Here is a 24,183-nt window from a genome sequence, read left to right on the forward strand (position 1 = left end):
GTCAGAGCTCTTCCCAGGTGAAATAGAAACAGTTTTGCTAGTGGTTTAGGGGAGAGTCTGGCTCTTTCCAGTAGAACCTGACATTATTCCTATCAAGAATTACTCTTTCAGAGGTGCCTGGGTGGCTCAGTCATTAATCGGCTGCCTTTGGCTCAGGTCATCATCCCAGTGTCCTGGGAATGAGCCCCTAATCAGGCTCCCTACTCAGCAGGAAGCCTGCTTCTCCCTCTCCCACTCTTCCTGCTTGTGTTCCCTCTCTCATTGTGTCTGTCAAGTAAATAAATAAAATCTTTTAAAAAATAGAATTATTCTATCAAGGGGCAAAGAGCTATTGAGCCCCTCCACTTACAATGCAGCTTTATAGCAAAGGAAAAAAGCCACGGCTTTTTCAAAAGTCCTATACAGTAAGGAAAAAATTCATTTTCAGCTATTGCCCAAGAGCATTGGAGAAATGAAGAATCGTAGATTTTTAAAAACAGAAAGAACTGCATGGAGGGCCCTAGTAGGTTTGTGAAGAAAAGATCTGGACAGTTGTCAAGGGAGGTCCTATACAGCTAAATCAAGAAACTAAGATCTTCAGCATCTCCTCCTCCTATCCCTTCTCCTGTGTCCTTTAGCTCTGCATCTTCCCGCCTGCCTTTCCTAGCTGCCACTCAGGAGTCTAGACCTGGCCTTCTGACCATTGCTCTTCAGCTTTGGTGGTGTGCAGACTTCTTATATAGCTAGGTAACTGGCTAATATGATACACTCACTTTAATCTCTCATTTAGTTAATAGCATTATATGTTACCACATCCTAAAAACATGGATATAATTTCTTTTTTTTTTTAAATTTTATTTGAGAAAGAGAGAGAGAGGATTAGCAGGAGGAGGAACACAGGTAGAAGGAGAAACAGACTGCCTGTTCAGCAGAGAGCCTGATGTAGGGCTTGGTCCCTGGATCCCAAATCATGACCCGAGCTGAAAGTAGATGCATAACTGGCTGAACCACCCAGGTGCCCTATAAAAACATGAATATAATTTCAACACCTTGATCCAAAGCAATAAATGACAGGAGCATTTCAATTACTGTGGCCACGCCAGTAGGGACAATACTGGGAAATTCAGCTTTCTGCCAGCCTCAGCTCACACCATCCATGACTGCCCAAGTGCAGTGTTGAAGGGCTTGTTCGATAGCATCAGCCAAACCAGGGCTTCAGTCCTGGCCCCACCATGTACCACAAATGTGATCGTGGGCTCAGTTCCATCATCTGTGAAGGGAGTTTAATGCTAATACCTGCCTTTAAGATTGTTGTGAGGTGATGTATGTGAACATCTGACACAGGGACACCTGGGTGGCTCAGTTCGTTAGGTGTCTGGGATCGAATCCCACATCAGGCTCCTTGCTCAGCAGAGAGCCTACTTCCTCTTCTTCTGTCTGCTGCTCCCCTGCTTGTTCGTTCGTTCTCTCTCTCTCTCTCTCTTTCTTTCTCTTTGACAAATAAGCAAATAAAATCTTTAAAAAAAAAAAAAAGAAAATCTGTTACAATGTTTGGTACATTATAAGAGCTCAATTCAACTTCCAGGAGGCCCATTTCAACTTCCAGGAGGCTTGTCTTCACTATCACACATCACCCCCTATATACAGTAAGGAAAGAAAGCTTTGGAAAGAGCATTCCACCAAGGTTCATCCATCATATACCTAGTTACTCAATCACTCATTTAACAAATATTTATTCAGTGCTTACCTTGTGCCAGGCATTTAGCAAAATACTGGGAATATAATGGAAACTAAGACATGCTCCTAGACCTTGACCAATACGCAGCCCTCTGGCTTTTTTTTTTTTTTTAAAGCCTCCTGAAGAGGAAATTGGGAAAGGGCTCTATCCTTTGCACTAAGCCACAATCCAACAATCCCAATACAATATCACTTCCCATGAAAAGTAAAAAAGTCACAAAGGGAAAACACTTCCAGAATGGTGGAGTAGGGACTTCTGAAAATCCACTCCTTCAGAAACGCAACAAGGCATAGGAAAATTATTCCAAATAAACATTTTCACAATTCTGAAAATTAACCAAAGATTTGCAACAACCAGAGGAACATGTATTCAAGAAAAACAGCTGAATCTTGGTAAGAATAGCAAGTTTTGTGATATTTTAACTTGCCTATTCCTCTCCCCCTTTACCTAGCCCCATAGTAGTCTTGAAAACCAACAGCCTTGGAACCACAGCAACTGTGAAAAGCAACAGCTTGGCAGCTTCTCCACTGGAAAGGAGAAGATTGGGTTTGGAGCTCCCCCAAAAGACCCATCCCCAGAAAATCGTCATTATATGACCTGTCTGGCAACTCCCTAGAAAAGCTCCATTTACAGAGCTTGTGTTTATGTGATCTTATTCAAGACCAACAGCCCTTTCCCCTAAGGGCATTTGTTGAAAAATTCAGCAGCAACTGTTTCATATCACAGCTGCCTGAAACAGTGGATAGCAGTTGAGGTAAATAATAGGCTTATCAAAAAAATAATCTGAATCCAGAAATATATAAAAAGGGTTGTAGACGAGGACCTAGTGGAATTCATCCCAGTAGTGTAGGAGTGATTCACATAACAAAATCAATGTATTACATTATATTCACAGAAGGAAGGGAGAAAAACATACATAATCTTTCCATTGACATAGGAGAAGTATTTGACATAATCCAACACCCTTTCATGATAAAAAAAAAACCCTCAGAAAATAGATAAGAACTTTCTTAACGTGATGAAAGCCATCTATGAAAAAGCCATAGCTAATATCACACTTAATGAAGACCAACTGAAAGCCTTTTCCCTAAAATCAGGATCAATAAGTCTATTGATAAATGGAATAGAATTAAGAGTCCAAAGTAAACCCTTACATTCATCATTAGTTGATTTTCAACAAGGATCCAAAAACAATTTAATGGGGAAGTAACAGCTTTTTCAAAAAATAGTGCTGGGACAAGTGGATATCCACATGCAAATTAATGAATTTGGACCCCTTTCTCACACAATATGCAAAAGATAATTCAAAATGGATCAAAGACCTAAATATAAGAGCTAAAGCTATAAAATACAGAGAAGAAAACCTAGGTACAAATCTTTGTGACCTTGGATAAGGTGATGGTTTCTTAGATATCGCAGCAACAGCACAAGCAACAAAATTAAACACAAATTGGACCCCACCAAAATTTAAAACTACAGCTCTAGTCTCTACAGTTTGGCTCTTAGTGCAATGAAGCATATGATGCATACACACTCTGCTGTTTTTCCTGCAATCTCTCCTTCTGAAGCATTCTTAAAATCGAGTAGAGATTGATTAAATAACCCATCAAATTTGAACTTCGTTATGCACACAGGAATCAGGACTGTGCTTTCAAGGTTCACAGATGTTTTGGGTTTCGATACTACATGGTATCTTAACAAAAACTTCCTTTATAATATTCTAATTGCAGTTTGTTCTGCCAGAATCCACACCACCCTACACTACGCTTATCAGATGTAAAAACAGAAACTAAAAACCCGTCCAAACTTTAAAATCACCATCTTCAGCCGAATCAAAAATCAAAGCAGAGGCAGTGAAGACAGAGGCTGGATGGTAATATCCTATGTTAAAAGAAGCTTCACCTCTGTACTTTATGCCTAAAGGAAAGTGAGTTCTTTTTTTTTTAAAGATTGTATTTATTCATTTGACAGACAGAGATCACAAGTAGGCAGAGAGGCAGGCTTCCTTCTGAGCAGAGAGCCCGATGTGGGGCTCAATCCCAGGATCCTGGGATCATGACCTAAGCCAAAGGCAGAAGCTTTACCCCACTGAGCCACCCAGGTGCCAAGGAAAGTGATTTCTGGGGTCAGAGTTCTTGGAGATACATGACAGGAAGTCCCAGGCGGTCATAAAGACCAAATATTTGGTCCTAGCAGCAGTAGGGAGCAACATCATAGTACAGGGATTGGCAAACTACAGCTAAAGTGTTAATTGGCACAGGGCACCTGGGTGGATCAGTTAGTTGAGCATCTGACTCTTGATTTCAGCTCAGGGCATGATCTCAGGGTCATGAGATCAAGCCCTGCATTAGGCTCCACACTCAGCAGGGAGTCTGCTTGAGATATTCTCTCTCTCTCTCTCTCTCTGCCCCTCCCCTGCCTCTCTCCCAAATAAACAAACAAATAAATAAATCTAAAAAAATTTAAAAATAAAAATAAAGTGTTACTGGCGCACATACAGCCACACCTATTCATTTACACATTTACATATTGTTTATTGCTGAATTTCTACCAGAAGAGTTGAGTAGTTTCTACAGGAACTATATGGACTTCAAAGCCCCACTTACTTACTATCTAGTCTTTTGCAGAACAAGTTTGTCAAACTTTGCTGCAGAACATCAGTACATCAGTCCTGATATCTCCATTCAGCATTGCACAGCGTGCATCTCCATAAACCTGTTCCAGCTTCAGTGTTCCCACTCTCAGCTGATGACATTAATAGCTACCAATTCTCCCAAAAGAGAAGTCCCTCTCCCCTTTACACTTAATCCCCATCTACTATTTCACTCCCCATCCATCACCACATCCTGCCACTTCCTTCCACCTCCTCACAGCATTTTGCATCTGGGCATGGCTTTCCATGTCCACTGCCATTACCTTAGTCCAAGTCACAATCATCATATGCCAGATTCCTAACCAGTCTTCCTACCTCGAGTTTTGTCCACTTTCTGCCTCCCATTAATCTCTCACTTGATCCCCAGAAGGATCTTTCTAAAGTCTAAGTCTGATCCTATCATATGCATAATCATATCAGCAGCTAAGATGAAATGAGCCCTAACTACGTGCTAGGCATAATTCTGAGTGTTTTGTATGTAGTAAGTGATTGTTTTCTTTATTCAAGAGTTATTTATTTTTTTAAAAGATTTTATTAACTTATTTGAAAGAGAGATAGCAACAGACAGAGCATGAGTTAGGGGAAGGGACAGAAGGAGAGGGAGAAGCAGACTCCCCACTGAGCAGGGAGCCTGATACAAGGCTCGATCCCAGGACCATGAGATCATGACCTGAGCTTAAGGCAGACACTTAACCAACTGAGCCACCCAGGCAAACCTATTTATTTATTTGAGAGAGATAGAGAGAGCATGCATGCATGGGGGGGAGGGGGAGAGGGAGAGAGAGAATCTCAAGCAGATTCCCCACCAAACACAGAGTCCAATACAGGGCTCAATCCCACAACCCTGACATCAGGACCCAAGCCAAAAATCAAGAGTTGGACGTTCAACTTACTAAGCCAAATAGGGGCCTGATAAGTGATATTCTTCTTTTTCTTTTTTAAACAATGAAACAACATACTCTGATAAGTAATCTTAAGTCTCACACCAACCCTAGCTGGTAGATCCTGTTTTTATCTCCATTCTTCAGATAAAAACACTGAAGAACAAAGAGAACCAATGCAATCTAGCTCCAGATTCTACAGTGAGGGTCTTAACTACTCTGTTACTCTAAACACACACAAATACACACACTCACACTCACACACATAAAAAACATATTGCTTATGGCTCCCTGTCTCTCTTTAAAAGAGCCATACTATTTACAGTAGCCAAAGGTTATCATTTTCATCTTCTATAACCCTTGTCTACTTCTCCAGCCCCATCTCTTGCCATTCACAGCTTTGCAGTTCAAGCTCTAACCACCCCAGATGGCTCTAGTTCCTCGTACAGGTCATGCCTTTAGTCATGTCATCTCCACTATTTTCACTCTTCACTCCCTTTCCCTCTCCATAATTTCCTTTCCCTCCCTACACTTAACCAGCTTCTACATATCATGTAATGCTCCACTCAAGTATCACCTCCAGCAGGGAGCCTTGGCTGAGCAGTCCAGATTTGCTCTCTTTTGTGCTCCCATTATGTTTTGTTCATATCCACTTTAATTTTAAGCCCTTACTATACTGTTTTAAAACTGCCTATTTATATATCTGTCTCCCTCACAAGACTGTGCACTCCCAGTGCCCTTCCCACAGCATCCAAACATCTTGCTTTACCCTTCTACTTTTCTGTACTTTTTAAAGGACTTTTTCTTTTTTTTTTTTTTAAAGATTTTATTTATTTATTTGACAGAGAGAGACCACAAGCAGGCAGAGAGGCAGGCAGAGAGACAGGAGGAAGCAGGCTCCCTGCTGAGCAGAGAGCCCGATGCGGGACTCGATCCCAGGACTCTGAGATCATGACCTGAGCCGAAGGCAGCAGCTTAACCCACTGAGCCACCCAGGCGCCCCTTAAAGGACTTTTTCATCCCAGCCTCTGGCATAGGTTATAATGCCAAGAAGAAGTCATAAGAGACTATAGGATTGTGTCTTTCTGTGTGATACAGGACATGTTGGGGATCATAAGCATCTTTGAACAAGATGAGATCACATAATAAAAAAACTTAGAGGTTATTTTTGGTAGTTTCATAATAGTAAAGTGCTTTAGGGTAGTCTAGACTTCCAAATATATAATGGCTCAAACATACTAAAATCCTCTCAGGCATGTAACAATTCAAGGCAGATATCGGCAAGGTAGTTCTCCTCTATATGGTCACTGACAGACATGAGCTGACAGAAACTCATAGGTTATGCTGGTTACCATATCCTAGTCAATCAGAAGCAGAAGAAAACATGGAGGAACACACATAAGACCTCTATAAGCCAGGCCTGGAAGTAACCCATCATTTCTCCGCAATCCCATTATTAAGAACTTAATCATGTGGCCACATCTCACTGCAAGGGAGACTGGAAGGTGTAGTCCGGCTGTGTGCTTAAGGAAGAGCAGAATGGTTGTAGTGGGAAGCCAGTGACCTTCACAGATATGCCAACAGTAAAGTTGGGTTAGTCTACCTTGGGTGTAATTGATGGAAGAATTTGATTTCCTTTGCCCTAGTAAGCTATATAGTACAGCTCTGTTTAAACTTTCCCATGGGAAGCTGGGAAATATGGGCAGTATTTAAAATCACGGCTGACGGCTGAGCTCCCTATTGAGTTGCTTACCAGGAAGTGGCAGTTTGATGATGACTTGCAATGCTGATGATTCCTTAACTATTAATCACTGACACTTTGGAGATTGCCTTTAAGTAAAATCCCAGCTGGGTTAGTACACAGTGCTGCAGTTTGGGCCCCTGAATACTGTTCCCTCTTCTGCATGTCTAGACTTGCGAGGGTGTTAATAGATGGCAAAGCAGCAAGCTGATTCACTGCTAGCCAACCAAAAGGTGCTCGAAACCAAAGTGGGAAAGAGATAAAATCAAGCAGGGAACTCATTTCCATTCTAAACCATAGCCACAGGCATGAGCTTATTCTCTGCCAGTTTGTGTTTTCCAAACATAGTGCATGTTTGTTGATGACCTCACGTAAGCTTAGGGAATGAGTAAAAGTGAACCAATTTGAAATAAAATGTCCCCATGATTCTTTGCTAAGAGACATGGATATTCCCAGAAAAATTATGTAAAACAGCTGCCCAGGCTCTATTCCCAAGGGATGCTCATTTAGTCAATCTTTGGAGTGACCTGGGAATCTGAATCTTTTAATGTTCACTGGATGATTCTGATGGAAAGCCAAAGTTTGGGAACCATTTCTCTAAGATGATGGGAGGAAGAATAGGGAAGCATGACAAAGCACAAACCCAACAGAGTGATTTTGCCTAATGTGTGAAACAAATAACCCTATGGAAAATCCAGTCTCATAGCTTGACATGTAGAGCTGTCTCTGGGGTTAGATCCATTCATGGAAACCTGGAAAATAGGCTTCTTCTGGGGATTAGCCATGCAGCTTCCTGTAAACTAGGGGAAGTATTATGAATGTAGACTTCCACCTGGACATCCAAGATGCCTAACTTGTTCTCTTTCTTTCCCAGTTTGTTGCTCAGCCTAATTGCCAACAGTTACTTGCCACCCTGTGGTATGACGGCTTCCCTGGATGGCGACGGAAACACTGGGTAGTCAAGCTGCTTACCTGCATGACCATTGGGTTCCTGTTTCCCATGCTGTCTATAGCTTACCTGATCTCACCCAGAAGCAACCTTGGGCTGTTCATCAAGAAACCCTTTATCAAGTTTATCTGCCACACAGCATCATATCTGACCTTCCTCTTCATGCTTCTCCTGGCTTCTCAGCACATCGTTAGGACAGACCTTCATGTACAGGGGCCTCCCCCAACTGTCGTGGAATGGATGATATTGCCTTGGGTTCTCGGTGAGTCAAAGAAACCAGGAGCTATGGCTAGACTGCCTGCTGCTCCTGTTTAAAGACAATAAGTACTGGAACAGGCAGATGGACCAGCCCTGAATTAGGACATCTTTTCTTTGTGCCATAGGAAAGCCCTTTGTTGGGAGTCTCAGAAATGTAGTTCCTTCTTCCCCAGACCCCAGTCTCTTAGTATTACCTGGCCCACAGTGAGATTGACAGTGAACCCAGGGCTTAATTCTGCTAACCTAACATCTTCAAGGACAGGAAATTATCTGTCAGTTGGTGTGGAAGAAAAACCAAATATCAGTCAAAATGGGTTTCAGCTAAGCTAGGCAGAGCAATTGTTAATCAGTCTATTCAGTGCCCTTCCTATAACTCCAGAGCACTTGAACCTGTTGCTTTCTTGAGGCTACCCCACAGAATCCCAGTGCTTATTCAGGGTCCACATCTTATATGGGTAATGATTCCACAATCGGGAGGGGAACCTGAGAAATTCACACATTTCATGGTAAAAGTAACTTTACCAGTAGTCTCCAAGCATGGCTAGATTGCATTGGACCCTCCAATGCATTACTATCCTCCAAATCTTTGCTACTCAAACTGTAATTCCCAAATCAACAATGTCAGCATCACCACTTAGGAACTTGTTAGACATACAGAATCTCAAGTCCCACCCTGTATATAGGGAATCAGAATCTGAATTTCAACATGATCCCCAGGTGATTGACATGCACTTTAAAGTCTGAGAAGCACTGCCTTAGACCACAGCCACACCTTTTACTGGTTTCTCAATTCCAAAATTCAAGAAACATCTACGTCATCAGGCAGAATTCCACAAACTCACACACACACACACACAATGAGAGGAGAAAGGAGAAAAGAGGATTCTAAATTATTTGGGGCCCCATTGCCTAGTGTCAGCCTCAACATCCAGTGATTCAGTTGGCAGTTAGCTAGTTTATCTCAAAAATTACTAAGTTTTCCCTCCAGCACATGGTGGAAACTAAGGACTACAGGATAATATTGACCTCACTAGTTTATTAACGAAATTAATGTATTTCCTACTTCAAAATGGGAATAGGTTAGAATCAAGCACCCAAAATTGCAGCAGCATTCCAGTAACTATAATAGCAACACTAAAAGTGAGTAGCATCCAGAAAAATGTAACATATGAGCATCTTCGGGTAAAGCCTATCAAGTTTGGTGAGTCCACAACTGAGAAGTGACGCAGGAAAGAAAAAGAGGCACATTATTATCATCATCTCTGGGGGCTTCACTCCAGTGATCTCAATTCATTCATTGTTTTTGCCTATCTTTACTCAGGGGAATCCTACTCTGATGACTATGATGACTATTTTGACCCTGTCTAGAAATAAACCTCTTGCCTCCATTTTTTAGGTTTCATTTGGGGAGAGATTAAAGAAATGTGGGATGGTGGATTTACTGAATATATCCATGACTGGTGGAACCTGATGGATTTTGCAATGAACTCACTCTACCTGGCAACCATTTCACTGAAGATTGTGGCCTATGTCAAGGTAAATTGGAATGTTTGCCATTTTTCTTACGCAATGATTTGGGTTACATTAAGCTTTATCATGGGGAGCATGAAGAGTTTAGGGGGAAAGTGCCTTTGACAGTCCAATCCATGCAGGAAAGTACCATATATATAGACATTCCTTCAATAGTTTGTAAGTAGTTTCCACTTAAGAATAGAGCAATTTGCAAATGAATCTTTAGGTTCTTAAACCCTGACAGTAGAAGGATCTTCAGCCACGCACCCACCCACCCAGTTAGTGTTTGTCCTTTCTACAGTATCCTTGCCAAGATGGTCCACCGATGTTTCCACAGGTCAGGGACAGAAAACCCAATGAATTCACAATCTCCGAAAACCTCCATCAACACTTGTCACTTCATTAAAAAGTGCTATTTTATGTTTTTCTAATATTATTTTCCCTGTGACACATCCATTAATAATCTTTCTTCCCTGTGCGGTCAAACAGAACAAAGCTGTTCCTTTTTCTGAATAGTGCTTGCAGTGTGAAGCCATCTCTCCCTAACTTGCTGATTTGACTCTTCTCAAAGCTAAGTATTCACACTTCCCTCAAGTGTTCCTCATATGACAGGTAGGGGAACCCTAGAAACTTCACTGCAGGAGACAGAGATCTTTAATCATCTCTCCCTCCCTTATTATTTCCGGCTCCAGGATGATCATTCAAGCTGTTATAAATCCAGCTTTTTGAGTATCGCTCAACCTATGCCTCTCTACCAATTAAGATATTGAATACGTGCATGTGCACGCGCACACACACACACACACACACACACACACACACACACACAGGTTATCTTAATGCTTTTCCCACATAATGTACAGCCTAAATTATCCTGAAAAATAACTCATGTCCAACATCTCATATTGGGTAGTCCCAGGCTCTAGGTTCAGATTTGGTGCTCATTCGATGATAGAATAGCTGGCTCCTTCTACCCTGAGTTGAACTCCTCCAGCATGAGGAAAAGCTGACAATTCAGTCTCCAAGATTGTCTAGTCAGTCATGCTTTTTGGCACTAACTCCCACATTAAGGAGTTTTAGAATGGAAATATGGCTGTCCCCCAAATCTCCAACAACTTATTTTTATACCCTTAATATGCATATTGTATAAATTTGAGGACCTTGGGAGCTAGTTATGTGGAACATGAATATTGAATGCAGTCATGAAACATTTTTGAAAAAAGCCAAAGAGTAGGCCTTATACTTGTGGTGATCATTTAACACATACTTACAACTTTCTTACAAGAAAAAGCTGGTGAGGAAAATGTTTGAATCTCTCTGGTTAATGTGCCTGGATGAAATCCATGTGATTTTGGCACTCTGCTGACTAAGTAACACTGTTTGCCTTGGAAAAAAAAAAAAACTCTTCCTTTGGAAGTGGTAGTTATTCACAGGAAGGACAACAGATTATCAATCTAGAAACTGGTGGGTTTTGCTTAAACAAGAGAATTTAGAATAAATGATCAAGAAAAGGATTTACTCTTGGGGATATAAACATGTGTCTATAGATTCCCAACATTAGCTAATTTTATAACCTATTCAATTTCACTGGCAGGGATTTCAAGGAGCTAGAAATTCCCCCATCACATAGTGGAAGGATAAATCAACTATACTAAGCTGAATAAATGCCTCCCAACTGATAAATACTTAACCCAAAGGAAACAATTGCCACAAAGTTGGAGTTCTTCTCAAAAAAAAAAGAAGGAGAATTTATGAAGCAAGGCATGCCACATGCAGATTTGGATTTGCAATGAGAAACTGCAAATGGTCAGTCTGGTCTACTCATCCATAGAGGCATACTAGTCTGAGATGAACTTCTCCAAGTAGGCTGAGACAACCTCTATGAGGTAAAGCCACAAAAGCTGGTACCTATGCCCCTTGAACCATTTCTGGTCACTGTTGTACTAAGGCAGTACAGAAATGCCACAGGATAAGCTGTTCTTAGAGAAGATCCTTTATTAGAGCAAAAACAATAGTCAACGATATATATATATTCCACTGCACGTGGTCTGCAACAACAGAAACCAAAAGGCAAAGGCACATACCAAAGTACTCAAAAGGAACAAATACACATAACATCGGCCCTCAGTGCCCCCCAGATAATCCTACAAATGGAGAATAATTATCCTTGTGTCTTCTAGGATAGTACCACCTAGATTTATCCCAAGACCACCTTATCTGAACTTTGATACCCATTGAGTTATGGCCCTTTCTTCATCCAGTATGTGGCTGAAGACACAATCTCCCACTCTGTCCTTATTATTATTAAGGCCCTACCTTAGGCTGGCCCTCTTCATATTTGGCTTCTGAAATGATAGACTCCAATTTATACCCCTTTGAAAGACATGGAGACCAATTTTTAATCTGGATTCTATCTCAAAGAATATAAGAAAAATTACTTGCCTCCCAGTATCACTAAGTAAAGAATCAGGAAACCTGAATGTAATCCTTGTTCTGATACAATATAGATTACCATAGGTCATCCTTCTACCTCCTTGAGCCTAAGATTCTGCCTCTACAAAATAAGCAGATTGGACTAGATCAGTGGCTGTCAGCCTTTTAACTTTTTTCCATGAAACAATATCTTGAAGTTAAAACTTATTCAGAACTTCAATATATGAGAGAGCTCAAAGATTGAATTTGGATTGAGGAATTAATCTTCCAAGCCTTTTCTTTGGCTCCCAGAGTGGCTACAAAATGCTTCTACTAAACCTTCAGGCTTCAAGGAACACAATTTGCAAACCACTTGTGTTAGACCAGGGGCCATCAAAGTATGGTCTGCAGAACAAATTTGGTCAGCTGCCATATCCATTTGTTCACTTATTCCCTATTATTTCTACAACAAAGAGTTGAGTAGCTGTAAAAGGGACCATATAACCCACTAACCAAAAATTTCTGCTATCTGGCCCTTGACAGAAAAAGTTTTGCTGACCTTGACACTAAAAGAGCTCCAAGTTTATTCCTTGCTTTCATATTCTATAATATCTTCCTCCAAAGGTAAAGATGTAAAACACAGATTTGCCATAAGAATCCTTTTTTATACTTCTGAATGTTCTACAAATCCAGATTCACTGGCCCCTGGGCACCAGACTTCCCTGTGCTTATAGCTGTGATTACAGAGGGAGGAAAATCCTGAATTATGAGCTGTGCAGGTTCCAGTTGATAATATCTAGTTCTAAAATATAGGTCTGTTTCATTATTAATATCTCCATGTCTCAGAGCTCAGAACTTCTAAAGACCCATCTAACATATATGCTGTGATATCAACTATCATTTGAGTGAACATTTAATAGAGATAATACTAGACCAAGTGTGTTGAGATCACAACGTTAGGCCTGGCTCTGCCACCAGCTTGCTGTGTGATGAGAAGCAAGTCACTCTGCTACCTGGATTTCAGTTCTCCCACTTGTAAAATAGGCCTGAAGTTGCCCACCCCTCACAGTGATGCAGCCAATGTGGGATATTTTTGGTGCTGTTATTTTGGGAAGGAAAAATGCAGGGATATAAGATTTGGCCAAGAGTATATAAAACAGATTAGCTACCTAAAGTTCATCTGAAACGGAAGCACAAGGGTGGCAAGGTTTCTCTCAACTCCTCTTGGATACACACAAATGATTTTAACAACACCAGTTTTGTCAGTTGTTGGAACTGAACCACAGTTTAGAAATGCTAACAATATAATTTGGCCCCCAATGCAACATTTTCTCAGAAAAGTTGTTTACATTTAGTCCTGAGAAATTGTGATATTTAGATGAGAGCTCAAGGCAATATGCTTTGGATTGAATTCCAGGCAAAATCTACTTCTGTCTTGGGGAAGGTAATAAGCAAATTCTTATATTTCTATAACATCTCTCCTTATGGAGTACACACTCTCTCACATATGGACACATAATCACAAACCTGTGCAGTGGACAGGAGTAGATACTATCCTCATTTTACGGTGAAATGGAGACACAGGCAGTTTTAAGTTAACAGAGCCCAAATCAGTTATAAGGCCTCACAGTGAAGCTATCTTTCTATAAAGCTGCTCCCAACGTTCCAGGAGCTGGAAGTCCAGGATGGGGCTGAAAAATGGGTAACCAACCCCAGAAATACTGGCTCTTCCTCTCCTTCAACCCCCGGCTCTTCATTTGTACTAGAAGGACATGTGGAATTGTAGGGCTGTCAAAGGAACTATAAAATACATGCCTATACCACCATGTGGAGCAGTACTAAATTCACTACCTGGAAGGCTTACATGCTATTTGTAATAGAATGAAATACATTACAGACTGCTAAAATCCAACAGAAAACTGAGTAATGGCCCTCTAAGGTTGCTCTAACAGCCCCAAACTGCAAGTCAGCAAGGAGGGCAGGATGAACATTGCACATCGAGGAGGCAGAACCTATCCCTCATCCTTCAGTAACTACAAGTTGTCTGTGGTACTCAGAAGGAAATGGGGGACTGGGGAGGTAAATCTGATTTGAAATCTCATTAGGAAGCAGAGTAATTTGTCCCCACTACCTTGGGCATACCAATGGCTCTGTTCCAGTGACTCTCCCCAACAATCTGGTAAACTCATAGTCAGAAAATGTCTGTGGATAAACCACAGGTGGTTGCTCCAGATGATTGCTTCAAAATTCATTTTTCCCTGTGTATATGCAGGGAATATATTTGGGTGAGAGTGGGAGGAAAAGAGTTATTAACATCATATATTGATTGGATGGGGAAGGGAGACAAACAGTGCCATGCACAAGGCCTGTTGTATAAATGAATGCTTGATGCTTACTTTGGTGGCTTTGTTTGGGTACTAGACAGGGAGAAAAGAAGAAAAAATTTTGTAAATGCTCACTGTACCTCTCACCTTGTGTACTTGTTTCTTGCAGTATAATGGTTCTCGTCCAAGGGAAGAATGGGAAATGTGGCACCCGACCCTGATTGCAGAAGCGCTCTTTGCAATATCCAACATTTTAAGTTCGTTGCGTCTCATATCCCTGTTCACAGCCAACTCCCACTTAGGACCTCTGCAGATCTCTTTGGGGCGCATGCTGCTTGATATCCTCAAATTCCTCTTTATCTACTGTCTAGTACTGCTGGCTTTTGCCAATGGATTGAACCAGCTTTACTTTTATTATGAGACCAGAGCAATCGATGAGCCAAACAACTGCAAGGGAATCCGATGTGAGAAACAGAATAATGCCTTCTCCACGTAAGATCCCCCTCCCTGGCCTTTTTCTGCTCTTTCTTTGTTCTATTTTCAGTCGGTCCATAGCTTTATCACTGTTTCTTGACAGTCCACACAAAGCTTACTTATGGATCAACCCAAAGGATTTCTCACTATACAAACCTTCTTCTCGCTATAGAAAACTAAGAGAGGAAGCAGTTAGGTGAGAGAAGAAAGAGACACATACATGGGCTCCCAGGAACTCCTCTAAAGAGCTAGTTCTGAACAATTTTGGTAGCATCTCATATTTTTAAAGGAATCTTTGAAGAGGGGGTAAATAATTCCTCATCCTAAAAGCATCACTAACCAAGGAAATGAAAGAGCAAGGCTATTCCTCTGAACAAGTGATTACCAAAGCTAAATTACATATTCTGAATCAAGAACAAAGAAAAAGGAGGGATGCAAGAATATCTTAATGTAGACTGGGATATTATGATGTACGATAAGAAATGTGTATTTGGCCTTCCTGGTTCTGGCACAGAGCTCCTAAAAGCCTTGGAATTCCCTAAGGGCCAAGACTGACAAAGGTGTCTTTTGTTGTGTTAAGAAGGTGACTTTAGGACCACAAACGAAGGATGGAGGCTGGTTGCCAGGGGAATCAACCTTATGTGACTAAAGGGTTGAAACATTCAGTCCCACCCCTCAACCACCAGGGAAGGGAGAGGAGCTGAAGACTGAGTTTAATTTAACCAGTGGCCAATGAATCTAATCAATCATGACTATTCAATGAAGCCTCCACAAAAACCTTAAAGGACAGGTTTTGGAGAGCTTACAGATTGGTGAGCACATGGGGACTGGGGGACAATAGGGTGTCTAGAGAAGGCATGGAAGCTCACAGATTTGGGTCAGTCTGAGTTTGGACCACTAGACTCAAAGTCACCCCTCAAGGTAAAAATTGTAGAGGACAACAGAAGGACCCTGTAAGACCTCTGGTCACCAAGAAGGTGGTCAGTGTGGGGGACAGCAAAATCAAGGAATTGTTTTCATTTTGTGTATATCATCAGCTTCCTGAAGACCCTTTAGTAAAACAGATTATGAGAGTAACCAATTTAGGAGCTGTGCCTTTGGTTTTGAATACTGTAGAGTGGAAGGGCATGTTTGGGTTGATACAGGAACCATAGCTCATGACTAAACAATCACAGATGACTACATGTGATCCAGATACAAAGGAGGCTATTCCTAAGGGAATGACCAGCCGAGTTAACTGGATAAAAGCCCCTGTAGGGTGTGTTTACCCTGAGAGGGTGGACTTCTCAATTCCCCCTATCAATGCCAAGTGGAATACCCCAGATGAAGCCGCTGACATGCTTCCTATGCAAGATACATGGAAATTACTTTAAGATGACTGAGAAATCTGCCTGCTGAATATGCCCATTACTCAGGTCATAGTAAATGCTGTGGTTAAGGATCCCCTTTCACACAGGCACCCCATATAACCTTACTGCTGCAAAATCAAAAAACACTCTGGGAAACCTTTGCAATTTGATGTCTCAGCTTTCTCTCATGGGTCTTAATAAAAACATTAGGTTAATTAACAGTAGAATAGGAAGAGGCCACAAAGTGGAAGCTTTTAAACAGTTATTAAGGAATAAGGTGAATAAAGCAAATATTGAAAGGAACAAAACAAAGAGGAAACAGAGAAGAGTCCCAGGACTTATCCCACAGGATGGAAATCTTTAGATGGTTATTAAGAACTGAGATAAATAAAACAGACTTTGACAGGGTTAAAGTAAAGACTTTAACACAACACTCTCAAAGGTTTGGATGGCCAAAGGGACTCCATACTGGTCCCCCAACATTAAGGGGCCCAAAACAAGTCTACTTTATTTATCCCAGTTTGGAGAACTTTAAAAAAAAACCCAGCAGGCAAAAATTACAATGAGAAACCTAACCAGCAATCATCTGAGGCACTGTTTGGACAAAATAAGTTAAAGACTGATAAAAAGGCCAGGGTTCCTTGGCTCAAACTCTAGCTGGGAACCCAAAGTCTTCTGTACAAGAGTGGGTAAAATGGTTAGAGGGTGGAAAAGAGAAGTTTCTGGACTCATTCATACAGAACTCCTCTTAACTGTAATACCAAAACCCCTTGGTGATGCCCTGACTCAGGCTACAGTTAAGATTGAGAAAATATAAAAATGTAAGGATAGGGACACCTGGTTGGCTCAGTATATAAAGCATGTGACTCTTGATCTCAAGATCATGAGTTCAAGCCCCATTCTGGGTATAGAGCTTACTTAAAAAGAAGTAAAAAATTAAAAATGTAAGCATCAGGGCACCTGAGTGGCTCAGTTTGTTAAGCAACTACCTTCAGCTCAGGTCATGATCCTGGAGTCCCAGGATCGAGTCCCACATCGGGCTCCCTGCTCAGCGGGGAGTCTGCTTCTCCCTCTGACTTTTCCCCTCTTGTGTACTCTCTCTCTCTCTCATTCTCTCCCTCTCAAATAAATAAATAAAATCTTATTTTAAAAATGTAAGTGTCAATAGGATCATAAAAGTTAGAATGTTTGAACAGGCTTTATGTAAAAACCCTGTGTCTCCTTTACCTAAATGTTTTTATGGGAATGGATATTATGTCTGGCTGAGGAAAACCTCCCCTATCTAGTATTACAAAACCAACGCCTGTCAGTGAAATCCTAATAGAGACTGGAGGTAAGACCATAGGAGTTGATGGAATTAAGGTAAAAGTTTATAGGAGAACTGGTATGTTTGAACAGGCCTTATGCAAAGTGGTTGCATCCCTTTTGCCTGATTGCATTGTGGGGATGGACATTACATCCTACTGGGGAGTGTTTCTCCTACCTAGTATTCCAAGACAGAACACATGCAAATCCACCCTTCAAGCAATATTAATGGGGCATGCTTCATAAGAACCAGTATGACTGCCTGAGTCCACACAGTGTGGAATAGAAGATGGAATGCTGGGAGGGACAAATTCCCTGGGCCATAGGCCAAAGCAGAGCATAGACAGGGCTTACAATAAAAGCCCATGAGCACCTCCCAGTGACATCTATATGTCCTTTCATAGGAGTAAGCTAGAGACGGGACAGGCTGAAGGCAAGATTAGAATCAGTTCACCTTCTGGGATTAGTTTAGGTCCCTTAGCAGGGATCAGAAATGTCTCCCTTTTCCCATTTGAGACACAAGGAGGCAGCTCATGAAGCTGTCCATGAGTCCACTGCTGCCAGACACACAGAGTTTGTGTACCTTTTCTTTATAAACTCAACGTCTCCTTCCTTAGGACCTTCAAGCCTCCAAGATGGCTGTTATTTTCCGACAAATCACTGTTAGGGGAAACAAACAAGAAGAAAATAAGCACATGATAGGAAATTTGTTAGATTCCAAGAGAGGTCCTGGGCTTACCCTAGACTCAATGTCCTGTAACATGTCCATCTCAACCCCCCAGTTCTGGAAAGTGCCACTCAACACTGGTATTCACAGTAATGACCCCAAGCTCATGAGAGGGTTTTAGTCATTAAACTAAACTACATTTTTCCCCTTAATCCTATAAACTAAGGCAGTTCAGTGCCACACAATTCAGATGTCCTAGAAATGTGTTCAATAACAAAGACCAGAGGAAAAAATGAGTTTCTGCTCACCCCCAAGTTGCACCAATAGAAAGGGGAAAAAACAATGCTATGTAGCCTACCCCTATTATTTGTTTCTAGCAGCATTTCCTAAAATGGGTTATAAATAACCACAGTTCACGGGGACGTTAAGAGACATAAATATGATCCATTGACTTTTGGAAATGCTAGGACAAATTTTAAAGGATTTCTTAACTGCGGGTCTCCTTAGATACTTCATTGTGAATCCACGATGTAAGGAAAGATGACCCCAAATGCATTGGCCAGGATGACGTACCAATGAACAGAGTTTGAAAAACGCTGGCTCACTCCATTGCCCATTTTCAGTCCCCACCCCTTCCACTAGGCCACACCCCCTGCCTCTTTTCCCAGAACTCCAGGGAAAATCTTGCATGGGGAAATGACACTCATGTGAAAGGAAAAAAAGAAATCAAATGAGTTGATGAGAAGAGAGTGGGATTTTTGGTTAAGCCAGCCAGGAATGTGTAACGGCAACCGGTCACCTTGCTAGTGCCTCTTGGCTAGGCCCTGCTTCCTCTCCTGCATTACTCTAGAGGCAGAACTCCTATCAACCTGTTTTCAGTATGAAGAGCAATGCTGTGGTAGTTTGAGCACCAAGAGGCTGCATTTGTTCGCATCAAAGTGTGCAACAGAACTGAACATCTGAATGTGAGGTGCCTTCCAGGAGGCCAGTTCCCCTGTCAATTGCTCTTTCATGTAAACTCTGTTGAAGAAGTTTATGAAATGCCTTCTTGCAAGTTTGTATAGTCATTATTAATACCCCTGTTGCCAACTTACATTCTGCTCCCATCGCTTGCCCAGCAGGGACAATAAACAAGAATGGGGACCTGGCACACTCAAAATTATACCTTGGGGCATCAGGTATAAAGAAGCATTGTCATGCTGGAGCCAAATCAGCAGTAATACCACCTCAACTTTTCTTCTAGGTGTTGATTTTTTTTCCTCCATGGAAGTCTGGCTCAGCTTAACGTTTTTCTTTAAACATCAACTCCGGCATTTATAATACCTGCTAAAATATACACTATTTGGTCAGAGCATCAGGAAAACTCATCTTTTAAGACAAAGAGAAAGCAAGCTCATTTATATATCTGACATAAACTATGCCGTCAACTTATTGTCATCCATTTCCTTCTGATTCTCCAGAGACGCCTTTGCTATTCTTTGGCTTAAAAAAAAATTTTTTTTTAAAAAGATATTTTTCCCAGGCACACATTTCAGGAAGACCTCACCATCCTTACTGACAACCACATGACCGTACTATCGGCGGTTTTAAGTCTAGTACTCCATTGTGGGGACACCTCGCCTTCATCTACTATTAAGAAAAGCAACCGAGAAAGCATCAGCATTCTGAGGGCATAGAACCTGCGAAAGAAAAACAGTGGAAGTGGCAAGAAGCTAACTTGCCGATCTTATGTCTCTTTCTGAGGTTCCAGCCCTCAATTCCAGATACCTCCCAAACGCACATGGCTGTGCCCCCGGCGTTTCAAGCACAAAATGGCCACAGCTAAATTCCGATATCTCCATATCCCCACCCCAAACCTATTTCCCCTTCAATTCCTCATCTTATTAAATGCCACCAGCCAGAATCCTAGAAGTCATTTATGACCCTTACCCTCTTACCATCCGCAACTCGTCCAGTCTCTCACCAAGTCCTTCAGCTGAACTTGGTAAATCTCTCTTGAATTTAGCCTTTACGCATATGCGCGCTCATGAGTGCACGTGGGTGCGGGCTCGTGCACGTGTGTGCGCGTGGGTGCGTACACGTACACGCATGCGCACATACCCCACCCTACCCCCTTACCCCCACCCCCCCACCCCCACCCCTTCACCCCCCCCACCCACCAACCTGTCTTCCTGCTTCGAGTCTTCTTTCTCCTCCAAACAATTTCCCAACTGCGTCACCCAGTCTTATCTTTTTACCACCCAGCTTCATACCTGTCAGGTATTGAAATCTTCCCCAGTGTAAAATCCACTTCTTTACCACAACATACAGTACCTTGATAATCTGGACCCCACCTTTCTAGCCTCTCACTGCTCTTCCCCACAGGCAACACCTTGTTCTTCCCAACTACAGGAGAGCATCTTGGCCTATGGGCCTTTGCACATCCCACACCATTCCCTCTGCCTGGCTGGAATGCCCATCCCCACCTGGCCAGCCTGGAAAACTCTAACCCATCTTTCAAGCCTCTGCTGAAAAATAACCTGCTCTTCTAAATCTCTTCTTACCCGTTCTAACCCCACTCTCAGTTACAGTCTCCTTCTGTGTTTGTTTCCTATGGCATTCTAAGCACATCTCTGTGACAATATAACTTGTATGTTAGTCGTTGTTCACTCTTTCATCCACCAGATTGAGATTACCCCACTTTAGAAGCCTTGTACCTACCACAGAGGCCTAAGACATAATGATGTTCGATATGCCCATCGTATCTTCAATCTAGATTTACGTCTGCACTGTCCCTACTCATATGGCTGAAGTATCTGGCCATACTGGAGATCTGAGAATCAAATATTAACACATGCAAAGCACTTAGCACAGTGTCACTCTGCTGATCCACTTTTAGCTTGCTGTCAGAGAAAATCCTTGGCATTTCTCCTACATCCCTCATCCTGAATTTGGGCACTTGGCCCAAGAACAAAGCTTTACATTGATCCCTATTAAATTTCCTCTTGTTAGTTCCAGCCCATTGCTCCATGCTCTTGAAACCTTTCTGAATCTTGGTCTTGTCATTCCATCTATTAGTTATCGCTCCCAGTCTTGTATCATCTGAAGATCTTAGAAGCTTGCCATCTATTCTTATCAAACGCATTGATAAAAATGTCAAGACAGGCTTAATATTCACTGGGTGAAATATTGGGCAGCTATTAAAATGATACACGTGCAGATTCTATATATACACAAAAAGTAACATACCCCAAATGTGTAACTCTTAAAAACACAAAAATTGTACACACTATGATTGCAGCTATGTACAACTAGATATCCAAATGGATGACAATCTGTAAAGACAATAAAGAAATGTAAAGGTTGACAATAATCATGAAAGTATCTAATATTTACAGAATGTTATGTCTAGACACTAGTACAAATGAGTTTTACATGAATTAACTCATTTAATCCTCACAACCATGCTATGAGGTAGGCATTATTTTTTTTAATTTATTTTCAGCGGAACAGTATTCATTGTTCTTTATATGGAAAACCCAAAAGACTCCACCCCCAAACTAGTAGAACTCATACAACAATTCAGCAACGTGGCAGGATACAAAGTCAATGTACAGAAATCAGTGGCTTGCTTATACACTAACAATAAAAATACAGAAAAAGGGAAATTAGAGAATTGATTCCATTTACTATAGCACCAAGAACCATAAGATATCTGGGAATCAACCTAACCAAAGAGGTAAAGGATCTGTACTCAAGGAACTACAGAACACTCATGAAAGAAATTGAAGAAGACACAAAAAGATGGAAGACCATTCCATGCTCTTGGATCAGAAGAATAAACATTGTTAAAATGTATATACTGCCTAGAGCAATCTATACTTTTAATGCCATTCCGATCAAAATCCCACCGGTATTTTTCAAAGAGCTGGAGCAAATAATCCAAAAATTTGTATGGAATCAGAAGAGACCCCGAATCGCTAAGGAAATGTTGAAAAACAAAAATAAAACTGGGGGCATCATGTTACCTGATTTCAAGCTTTACTACAAAGCTGTGATCACCAAGACAGCATGGTACTGGCATAAAAACAGACACACAGACCAGTGGAACAGAGTAGAGAGCCCAGATATGGACCCTCAACTCTATGGGCAAATAATCTTCGACAAAACAGTAAAAAAGACAGTGGAAAAAAGACAGTCTCTTCAATAAATGGTGCTGGGGAAACTGGACAGATATATGTAGAAGAAAGAAACTCGACCATTCTCTTACACCATACATAAAAATAAACTCAAAATGGATAGGCATTATTATTATTACCCATTTTACACATAGAGAAATTAGGGTACAAAGCAGTTACACAGGTTGTCTCCAGTCACACAGATTGTAAGTGGCAGAGTCAGGATTTCAATCCAGGCATACAAGCTGCAGTCTGTTCTTTTATCCAGGGATGCAGGTGTAAGACTTGTTTGTGAAGTTATACAAAATTTGTGGAAAATTGAAATAATCACGAATATATACAAAGCCATAGCAGGTCGTAGCAGTGACAGAGCAGGTCACTTGGGACCTCCTCATAGACCAACTCCATTCATTTGTGGCTATTCCTACTTAATCAGTAGAGATTTCTCTACCCAGCATTCAACCCATATTGTCCCATCTTACTGCATGGATACAAACTCAGTCCCCATCAAGGGTTCTTTATGTTTCTGGCCAGGTTTTAAATATTGTTGTTGATTGTCTCCTGCTTTTCCCCCTATTTTAAGTTCACAGCCTTCCTGCTACTCTTATCACAGGAGGGTGCCAATTATTTGTACTTTCCTTAATACTTCTCCCATGGGTACATCTCCCATCATCTTTAACAGATTTATTCAACAAACATGTATTCAGCAACTGCTATGTGCCAGCCAATGAGGATACTAAGAGGGTGTCCTTATCCTCAAGAAGTTCATAGTCTAATGAAGAATATGAGTAAACAATTAGAATAGCTGCCATTTTTATTAACATGGAATGAATTATTTGTTTCAGCAAAATAGTTGTCATTTTTAAAGCCTATGCCAAACACTGTGCCTAGTGCATCATATATGGTATCTTATGTAATGGGGAAAATTGGTTAAGCATGTGGGCTCCGGGACCAAAAGAGTCTGGTGCAAATCCTACCTTTGCCACTTCCTACCAGTGTGGCCACTCTTCGCTTTAGTTTCTCATCTAAAAAAAAAATAAATAGTAGCTATTTCGTAGGGTTATTCCAAGAATCAAATATTACAAGATAAGCAAAGCACTTAGCATAGTGGCTGACACATAATAAGGGCACAGTAAATGTTAGTAATTAGTATTTATCCTTCTGATAAACTATGGTGTGGTGTGCATAAACAATAAATCTTGGAACACTGAGAAAATAAAATTAAATTTAAAAAAGCCATTTTAGAGATGAGGAAACTTGAAGTTTGAAGGTATTTAAGTTTTCCAGTCAAATAGTTGATAAGGGCAGGAGTCTAAAAGTTTGCTCTTAGCCACTCCCCCATACTGTCGCTAAACTGTGATATACGCCTTTGTGGAATCAGGCTAAGGTACTGTGGGAGAACAAAAGATGGACATCTAACCCAGCCTCATAAGGAAGGAGGCAGGGCAGGACAAATAAGAGGTGGGCAAAGAAGGAGACAGGATGAAAGTGGAGGCTAGAAGTTGAGAGCATGGCAGGAGCATTCCATCCAGAGTTAGAAGCTTAGGAAATGCATGATAGAATAAGAAATTGCAAGTCTGGGGGACCGCAGAATGGGCATGTGAAATCCAGGATGACATGACTGCTCGATCCCAGGACCCTGGGGTTATGACCTGAGTTGAAGGCATACACTAAACCACCTGAGCCACCCAGGCACCCCTTACTGAATGTTTTCTATGCTCGAGGTCATTCAACTTCCAGACCCTGGTTTTTCAAGCTACCTTTCCAATTTTCTGCAATTCCTT

The 24,183-nt window shown here is 41.3% G+C and overlaps 1 protein-coding gene and 1 long non-coding RNA gene across 2 annotated transcripts in view; one reads left to right on the top strand and one right to left on the bottom strand.

Moving 5' to 3' along the window:
• Positions 1-20,248, bottom strand: part of LOC125092144 (uncharacterized) — a 52,690-nt gene extending 32,442 nt beyond the window's left edge. The window contains exons 1-2 of the long non-coding RNA XR_007124837.1: positions 20,172-20,248; positions 18,159-18,235 (exon numbers count right to left, since the gene is read on the bottom strand). This is a non-coding gene — a long non-coding RNA (uncharacterized LOC125092144). The remainder of the gene's footprint in view (positions 1-18,158; positions 18,236-20,171) is intronic.
• Positions 1-24,183, top strand: part of TRPC5 (transient receptor potential cation channel subfamily C member 5) — a 254,572-nt gene that overhangs the window by 196,576 nt on the left and 33,813 nt on the right. The window contains exons 4-6 of the mRNA XM_047716493.1: positions 7,867-8,203; positions 9,596-9,735; positions 14,617-14,939. Coding sequence (XP_047572449.1) covers positions 7,867-8,203; positions 9,596-9,735; positions 14,617-14,939 — 800 coding nt within the window. The remainder of the gene's footprint in view (positions 1-7,866; positions 8,204-9,595; positions 9,736-14,616; positions 14,940-24,183) is intronic.

The sequence above is a fragment of the Lutra lutra genome, chromosome X (genome assembly GCF_902655055.1).
Source record: "Lutra lutra chromosome X, mLutLut1.2, whole genome shotgun sequence".
NCBI classification, from domain to species: Eukaryota; Metazoa; Chordata; class Mammalia; order Carnivora; family Mustelidae; genus Lutra; species Lutra lutra.